Source organism: Cystoisospora suis, assembly GCF_002600585.1.
Source record: "Cystoisospora suis strain Wien I chromosome Unknown contig_580, whole genome shotgun sequence".
Lineage (NCBI taxonomy): Eukaryota > Apicomplexa > Conoidasida > Eucoccidiorida > Sarcocystidae > Cystoisospora > Cystoisospora suis.
In genome coordinates this window covers 4228-13393 of record NW_027153381.1, presented here as the reverse complement: position 1 = coordinate 13393, position 9166 = coordinate 4228, and the positions used below count along the sequence as shown (strand labels likewise).

General features: G+C 42.9%; 1 protein-coding gene across 1 annotated transcript in view; it reads left to right on the top strand.

Annotated features, from left to right (window-relative positions):
- The window catches only part of CSUI_001463 (phenylalanyl-trna synthetase beta), a 20523-nt gene that overhangs the window by 8030 nt on the left and 3327 nt on the right, over positions 1-9166 (top strand). Inside the window, exons 8-15 of the mRNA XM_068061669.1 lie at positions 274-572; positions 1544-1687; positions 2435-2536; positions 3749-4001; positions 4842-4991; positions 5758-6261; positions 7401-7469; positions 7645-8523. Of these exons, the coding sequence (XP_067926354.1) occupies positions 279-572; positions 1544-1687; positions 2435-2536; positions 3749-4001; positions 4842-4991; positions 5758-5828 (1014 nt within the window). The 5' untranslated portion in view covers positions 274-278 and the 3' untranslated portion in view covers positions 5829-6261; positions 7401-7469; positions 7645-8523. The remainder of the gene's footprint in view (positions 1-273; positions 573-1543; positions 1688-2434; positions 2537-3748; positions 4002-4841; positions 4992-5757; positions 6262-7400; positions 7470-7644; positions 8524-9166) is intronic.

The window sequence follows — 9166 nt, the reverse complement described above, 5'->3', positions numbered from 1 at the left end:
CTGATACGTAGACCTGAGTTTCTCCTTTCGTCTTCTCTCTTCATCCTGTATGTGTATATGTACGAGTACCTTTCTGTTTATATGAAGACGGAATGAATCGAATATCTCCTCCTCTTTTCACCTCTTCATTCCTCGCTCTCTCTTATGTTTCTTTCTCAGATCTTTCTTTCTTTCTCAGATCTTTCTTTCTTTCTCCTTTTCTTTCTTTCTCTCGTGTCTTTCTCTCTCTCTCATCTTTTTCTTTCTTTCTCATATCTCTCTTTCTCTTTTCAGATATCATGCATCAGTGTGATATCGCTGAAGACGTTGCGATAGCCTACGGCTACGGAAATCTTCCTGTCCATCGATCCCACATTCTTCCCTTGAATCTTCTCAACTCTTTCTCTGATAAAGTCCGCAATTTCTTCTCTACATGCGGTTACAATGAAGCCCTTACTTTTCTCCTAATTTCGTCTGCTGAAAACTATACAAATCTAGGCAAGAAGATCCCTTCGATTCCTTCTTCTTCTGCTTCTGCGACACCCTTGGAGAGCCTTCTTCAGGATGCTCTTCTATCAGTGAACCCATGCGAGGTACACCTAGGAAAGAACACGAGCCTCCGAGAAAGAGAGAGAGAGAGGGCGAGAAGAAAGAGAGATGTGATGACTCTTTCTCCATCTTTTCTGAAATGTTGCTAGATGACAAGAGTATGAAGGAACAAAGAGTCGTTCTTAAGTACATGAAGAGAGAGATAGTCAATGGCTTGCTTCTCTTCGTTGCCTATCGTGACAAAAGAGGGGGACGTCTATCCTGGTCTCCTCAGTTTACCATAGACGAGTGTATATACATGTCTGCCGATGTACCTCGGTGTGGAAACCGCTTCTTGATCTTCTCGCCTTTACTTCTTCACTCATCAACCCACATGTGCAAAAGTTTCCGTACTCGGGGCCGTAGATATCTATCTATCTGTCCATCTATATCTGTACTCTTACCTGGCTCAATAGCTTCTCTTGCATATATTCCGGAATCTCTTCTGTCGATCTGTCTGTGCATCTCCGTCTCTATCTGTGAGTCTATGGATAGTCCTAGCAAGGCATTGCAGAGGCGAGTGGTCGTATCACTGGGGGTCCCCACACACTCCAGGACCGCCAGTACACGTGCCATTGGAAAGGCATTCACACGCACACATACATGTATGCATAGATATATAGATGTATACATGTGTGTACGTATATTTATGGATACGTAGATAGGTAGCTAGATGGATATATATATATATATATGTGCTTCCTTGCGGCCTTGTGTTTATGTCGACGAATCTGGTGGTCTACGTCTCTCTCTCTCTCTCTTTGTCGAGGTATCTATGGAACCACATCCCTCTCTATATGTGAATACATCTTTATATGCCTTTAGTTCAAACTCCTCTCCTTGTTTACTTCTCTCTCTCTCTCTCATGAAATACGACTCACATCCTCCCCATCTCCTTCGATCTTCCTCCTCTTTCCTCTTCTTCTCTCTCGGATTCTTCGTCTTTTTCTTCTTCTTTTTCTTCTTTTTCTTTTAGTATCAGCTCAGTCCTCTTCCCGTCCGACTGATGAACTCCAAGACGCGAGAATTCGAGCATGCGAGGACGTCGTTAATTCCAGGCATTCTCAAGTCCATCTGTGCCAATAAAGGCTTAACCGAGCTACCCATGAAACTCTTCGAGGTACAGGACAGAAGAAAACAAGATCTACTCATGAATCTTAGCTACTCATCGCATGCAGTCATTGTACATAGCTGTATATACACTGGAGGATGTCTTGTGAAAAGAAAAAGCTTCCGCTTTCTCTTCTTGACTTCAGGGTCTACTCAAGAAAAGTATCAATCTGACGATAGGCCATGGACTCTCTGTTCTCTTCTATGCATACATAAACATTCAAACATATACATGTATATAGATATGAAGGCTGTGCTGATAGACATTCGTATGGGTATATCTCTGTGTGTGGGATATCGACATATGTAGGTATATGAAGGTATGAAGATGTATGTGAGGATGTCTAGTGCATTGTGAAGGTCTTTGTATTTTGCTCGTCTCTCTCTACCAGCGTTCTTTTCTCGCTCTGTCTCTTTAGATTTCAAGTCTTCCTGTCGTCGTAGGAAAAAGGTTCTCTCTCTGTCTTCTTCATCCACCGAATGACCATCTGCTTTCTTCCTTTCTTTTCAGCAGGGAGAGAATGAAGAGCTGTGGAAAAAGCACAGTCGGTTTGTGTTGGTGTATCTCTTCTGATTCAGTTGAGACCTTTCTCTTCGGTCTCCTGATAAGAACGTTGTTGAAAGGCTACCTATGCGACGATACATGCAATACAAGGCCTCCTCGCTTGGGACTCTCAATACTGCCTCCTCTCTCTCTCTTTTTGTCTACATCTTTCTATCTATCCATCTATGTTGCTATCCTTGCTTTATGTTGTAGGTGGGAGACGTCTGTTTGATCGATAGAAGTACAGAAGTGGGGGCTCGAAATCTTCGGTACTGCTGCGCTGCTTATGCAGATGAACATTCCTCAGGTCTTGAGGTATGTCAAGCGATAACTCCTTGTACCGAGGGGTCTTCTTTCTCATAGATAGACAACAACATACACTCGGAGAGACACGAGAGCATTCACTCTGTACATTTCTTCATATCGGCATTTCTCTTCGTCAATCAACGCCTTCGTTTCCAACTGTCCGACAACACCTGAGTGCATATAGAGATAGATACAGTTAGGTGCATGCATTTCTAAATGGACTATGACAACCGATATTAGACTGCTATGTGTATCGATGTATAGTGTATAGACATCCATTTGTATGCCTCTATGTATTGATAGATCTTGTCTTCAACATGTGTGGAGAGTGTAAATGAAGAGTCAAAGATGCTCCCCCTCATACATGACAGACCAGAACACGTATACACCTAACGATGTATACATATATATATATATACATACGGGGATAGCTACTAGGCAGGTGTAAGCAAATAGCTATCGGTGTGCATCGGACCGAGTCACTACATAGAGATAAATAGAGAGATAGATAAGTAGATATGCTGCTGCTGTGTTTCCTCTTGATTTGAGTCTGGTCTCCATGTATGTCTATGCCATAGTCACCGATGTATTGAGGGACATATATAGGGTGAATGTGGGGGCAGAGAGAAAATCTACGCAACTCCTCGTCCTTCTCCTCCTGCCAAACAACTACTACCCGGGCCCATCCACCCTCACTTGAAAAAATAGATAGGTCCCATAGAGAGGTAGATAGACTGAAGACGTAGATAGAGAGGCAGACAGATAGACAGATAGATAGATAGATAGATCCTTGTGTACGTGTCTACCGTGCCTATGAGTCGAAGTATAGACAACAACATACTCATCTCCATGACCTCTCCGTACTGCGGAACTACTCTTATAGATACATATATTCATAGAGAGGGAGAGAGGTCTATACATATCCGTTTGCACATGTAAGTCCGGGAGAGATATAGATATATCTGGCAAGTGCAGTTAATTCTCTTCTTGCCCTCAGGAGAACCGTCTGATAGAATGCTAACCTACCTTTAATCTATCTATCTTTAATCTATCTATCTATCTGTATTGTATATATCTATCTATCTATCTGTATTGTATCTATCTATCTATCTTTAATCTCTCTCTCTCTCTCAATCTTGATCTATCTCCATGTTAATGTGTTTGTCTTGTTTTCCCCTCTTTACTTGTGTGGGGTGGCATGTGGTGTGGTGGGGTTTCTAGGAGATTCATGGCGTCCTCGATGGTCTCATGAAGAGCCTTAATTTTGTTGCAGAATATACGATAGCTGAGATGGAGTCAGCTGTAGCTACAGCTGTCGCTAAAGGCACGAAGGCAGGTGGAGGGGCAGAAGAAACAGGAAAGAAGAAGAAAGAGGAAGACGAATCTCTTGCAGCTCATCATCTTCCTCAAACAGAGCAATTACAACGTACACTCGAACGCATGCAAGGCACATATAAACTCGTTCCATCCAAGGGTAAGAAACCCTTTGCTGCTCTTCATGTCTTCTTTTTCTTCAGAATCTCCGTTTTTCCTCTCTTCTCCTATCAGTTAAAGGCTTCCTCCTTTCTATCCGCCGTCGTCTCCTAATAATGCTCCTTATCCCCCGCTATCTATCTATCTATATCTCTTCAATCGTTCCATCTAGCTCTATCTTTGATCGGTCTGTCTGTCTTTAATCTATTCAGTCTATCTATCTATCTATCGTTAATCTATCTATCTATCTTTAATCTATCTATCTTTAATCTATCTATCTCTATCTATCTATCTTTAGTCTATCTATCTATCTATCGGCGTATTAGAGAACATTCTTCATGAGGAGTGGTAGTTGTATAGGTGTAGATAGATCGTGTCCCCGTCACTTGCGATCTTCATTGCTTGATAGAAGACCTGTCCTTTCTCTTCTTTCTCTGTCTCTTCTTCCTCTGTTGCTCTCGATCTTTCTGTCTGTATGTCTTGTTTTCTGTCGACAGCTTCATTTTATGTACCCTCCACTTTGCTTATGGCGAAATCTTTCTTTTCTCATCTTTCTTTCTTCTTCCATAGGACGATTCGAGTGTATTATTTCTCAAGACGCTCCTTCTCATCGTTGCCGCGCACATGGCTGCATGCACCGCAGTCTTCTCTCCTTGTCTCTCTCCCTTCAAATTCAAACACATGCATCTGTACTTCAGTAGACGCATATGTCTGTATCTATCACTCTATCCCAATTGTATAGGTATGTATATGAGGAGCGAGTATATGTGTCTATAGGCAGATATTGAGTGTCTTCTGTTCTTCTTCTTCTTCTTGTGGTGGTGGTGGGGGGGGGGAACAGAGGCGATCTTTTTACCAGGGCGTCAGGTGCATATCTTGGCGAGTCGCAAACCGACGGCGACTGATGGAAGTGAAGAAATTCCTCTCCTTATAGGAGTTTTCGGGATTCTTCATCCCCACACTCTCAAAGCCTTCAATCTCCATCTACCAGGTATACCTCATACACACACAGAACAGAAGAGAGAGAGAGAGACAGAGAGAGAGACTCTCTATATACATATATGTATACATACCAGTCAGCCTAAGCTGTTAGAACATGGGGAGATACATATGCACAAGTGGGGCGGGCTCTATCTCTCCTTCTCTCCTTCTGTGTATGCGTGTCAATCGATCTTCTTCTGTACCTACTCCCCCTGCATGGAGAGGTGCATGTGAAGAAAGAAGGAAATGCAATTGAGAAAATCAAGATGATGTGAGTGACGCAGGCAACACCAACAATAGCACATATGTATCCACATGTCTATGATTTCGCATATATATACATAGAGAGAGAGAGAGGATGGTTGGATATGTATCTAGTTATATGTATGTGTAGAGATTGGCGAAACAAGTGTGAGAGAGGAAGAATGATAGGCCGAAAGGCAGATAGCGTGAAGTAAACCTTGCCTTCTTTCGTGCTGTGTGTCTATCATCTCTCCGTATACAAATGAGATAGGCCGATAAATCTCTAGAGAGAGCTGTCTCTATGCATTCTTCCATGTAAAATGATTACAGCAGTTCGCATGCAGACATCCACACATGCCCGGGTATCTATATATATATATATATATAGAAAGAGAGAATGCAATTGTATGTAATATATATATGTATATGTGATGTGTCTGTAGGCAGCAGCTGAGGGTGTTGGTAGATAGTTCTTACTTAGCAGGTTCTTCTGTTTTCTTTGTCTCTTTTTATGTATGCCTGCATGCGTGCAGTTTCCGTTCTCGAGTTGAATTTAGAAGCCTTCACCAAATGGCTTCCAGCTATCGACCTCATGGGCAACTAACTGACAAGCTGTCTAGCTGGCTGGCTAGCTAGACATGGGATACTTCCTAGAGAGGAAGTTCCCAGTGAAAGGTAGTTTCATTGTTTGCTCCTTTTTTGTTTCCCAAGCTGTCTCCTGTCCATTCACAAGTCTTCAAGAGTCTAGAACTCCGTTTTTGTCTTCTCTTCGTCTTCTCTCATTTTCTTTCTTTTGGACTTGTTCCGTCTGTCTCGAAGTTTATGAGGGTTGATAGAGAGTCTTGCGACTTCCCTCTCTGCAAGGAGTAGAAAGAAGGGAGGAACCTTCAGTGCATTCACAGCACCCCAGTCTTCTCTTCTTCCTCTCTGTCTCTTGTTTTAGTGCTTGATCTCTGAGAAAGAAAGATGTCTTTTTTCTTTCTTTCTTTCTTTCTCGGCAGTATACGAGAGCTGATAGTGTCAGGATTAGAGAACAAGTAAGGACGCAACCAAGACAAACAGACAGACATTTTTCTTCTTCCTTTCTTTCTCCTCTTCGTCCTTTAAAAGGAAGAAGAAGAAAGATCACCGTGACCACCGCGATGATAGTATTTTGTGTATCGACCACTATTGCCAGGAATACTACTAGTGGGAGTTTCAGTACTTCTGCTAGGAGTAGTAGCAGTACGGGTAGTACCTCTCATGCTGCTAAAGAGTAATACGGCTAGTACTACTAAGAGTAGAGGTACCTGTACTACTACTACTGCTAGTAGTAGTATTAGGGCAACTAGTACTACTACCAGTACTGCTACTACTACTACTACAACTAGTGATACTGGGAGTACTACCCTATTACTGCTACTATGACTGCCAGTAGTAGTAGTACTACTACTACTCTACTACTACAAGTACCTTCTCAATAGCCGTCATTACAAGGCACATTCTCTCAAGTCCAGCCACTTTTTGCTTTGTTAGGAAGAGGTAGAAATGGCTCAGTGAAATTCTCCAAAAGAAAAACAATAAAGACAAGGAAAACACGACGAGACCGAGGGACTGCAATACGAGGGAATGACAGCAGCTAAAGTCTCTTATTGTCATTCCCGTCCTTCGCGTGCAACTTTCTCCCTTTATAATGTATGCATACGTGAATATGAACACCATAGGTTAATGGTCAACTATCTACTGCAGGTGCGTAGAGACAGATAGATCTATTCTACCGTATCTGTCGCAGCATGTCCACCTATGTCCCCCGTGTCGGGGATTGAAGGGAGAAGTTTCTTGGAGAAGGAGCCAGCTCTGAATAGTAAGACGTGAAAAGTACGTACAGTACAGTAGAATGAGAAAGAAACGACAGGCTGGAGAATACCTAGGAAAAGACACTTGGAGATGCGAATCACTTGCTATTAGGTACTTCATCAGCACTCTGTGTTGTTGAGAGGTTCGAAGACCTGCTCAAGATCGGAAAGTCACAGGCTTCCACTCGGGTGTACATACACCTCAATAGCCCTCCTATGACAGTTGGGCACACCACCTCCTACCATGGCTATCACTGAAACTTGATGAGTCCCTTCTCTCTTTGCGGATCCATCACACCTTCTCTTTATCGCTTTCCCTCCCCTGGCGTCTCTCGTGACAGAAGATCTGTCTGACCCTTACAAAACCGACCGAAAGCCACTCTCCTCGAGCCCCAGCCTTTCCCCTCTAGGTACGCTCAATCTCCGTTGAAAAGGGGGGGGGGAACGTGAACTTCCGCTGTGGATAATCTTTCTTATCTCGCCTATTTGTTTCCGCAGAGAGAGATCGGTCGATCCATCAGATTGGCAGTGCATGCATGCATGCATGGGTGTGCTCCTGTAGGGTTCCTGTCGTGTGTCTTGTAGAGGAAGTTCTTCGTTAGCGGCTTGCTTCTCAACCCTCCGATGAAACATGAGGACCCAGAAGAAGAGAAACGACAAAGATGCTTTGTTTCTTCTGCTCTCACTGGTGAAACATAACACATTCTGTCTAAGCCAGAGGTAGGTCAGCAGAGAAAGAAGAGATACACACAGCCAGTCTCTCACTAGAGAGGAAAGACGACCTCTTCCGTCAAGAAGCTGCTTGTCTTCCTGTCTTTCCTCATTCCTAGATTTATAGAGGCTTCTTTTGTCTCGTTCCCTTACTTCCATTCTAGGAGTGTTTAAAAGGAAAGAAGAAGAACCTCTTCCTTTGGAAAGAAGAGAGAAGTTTCGTGTCGTCCTCATGAAACACGGAGAAACTTCGCCTGTTCGGTGAGGGTGAGGAAGAAGAGAAACAAAAAGGAAAGTTACGTTATCCTCCTATACACCACACACCCGTTTTTTCCTCGTCTTCTGTCCATGATCTCAAGAAAGAATGAAAGAGAAGTCTAGGACAGGAGAAAGTGTTCCTCTCTCTCTTGTTCTTCTCATTCTTTCCTTCTGCTTTTCTTCGTTGAAACTTCTCCAAAAGTCCATCTCTTCTCTCGTCTTCTTTTCCATCCATCACCTCAAAGCGCCTTCTTTGTCATCTTCTTCTTCTTTTCCCTCAGCCCTTTTCCTCTTTCCAAACTTCTTCTCTATTCTTCCGTTCGCTTCGCAGCTTCTTTTCTTTCTCTTTTTCTTCTTCACGTCTATCTTTCTTTCCCTTTTCCTCTCATTTCTTTCTTGGGCTTCTTTTCTTCCTTCACAAAGAAAGATGGTACCGGAGGAGACTTCTCCTGAGAGCAAGCGTGGCTGTTTCATTGTCTTCGAAGGAATAGACAGGTATAGAAGCACCAAATACATCACCTACTCTTCTCTTTCTCTCTCTTTTCTTCTCTTTCTTCCTTCCCCCTCTCAACACTCTCCTGATCCACATTCTCATTCTCTTCATCTCCCTCTTTCTCCATAGGTCGACGTCCGTACAGACGGCCTAGTATTTCCTCCTAATACATCTTGATGTATGATAGTGCGTCTACCTATAAAAGTTCACTCTCTCTCTTTACACACCCTCACTGATATAATTTCTTAGATACATGTAGACAGCGCGACATAGAGAGTTAGTTGTTCTTTGATCTCTCTAACTGTCCTTGTATCCTTCCTATGTCGCTGAACATAGGTATGTATTATATCTTTGAGTGTATATACACCTCCAGTTGTCATATGTTTATTTCGGGAGCTAGTTTCTTCTTTCTAATCCAGGCCACTGTGTTGTCGTGACTGACGTAAGCCCGCAAGTCTCAAGTTAGATTTCTACCACCCTTTTCACTTCGTCTTCCTCCAGATCCNNTGTCTAGATTCCTTCACCTTCATTTCTGTATCTGTATATGTACACACACGTTCTATACCTCTATGTCACATATGCTGAGAGATATGTGATGTATCCTATGTATATCGATATAGATCTATATGTATACATCTAGTGAGA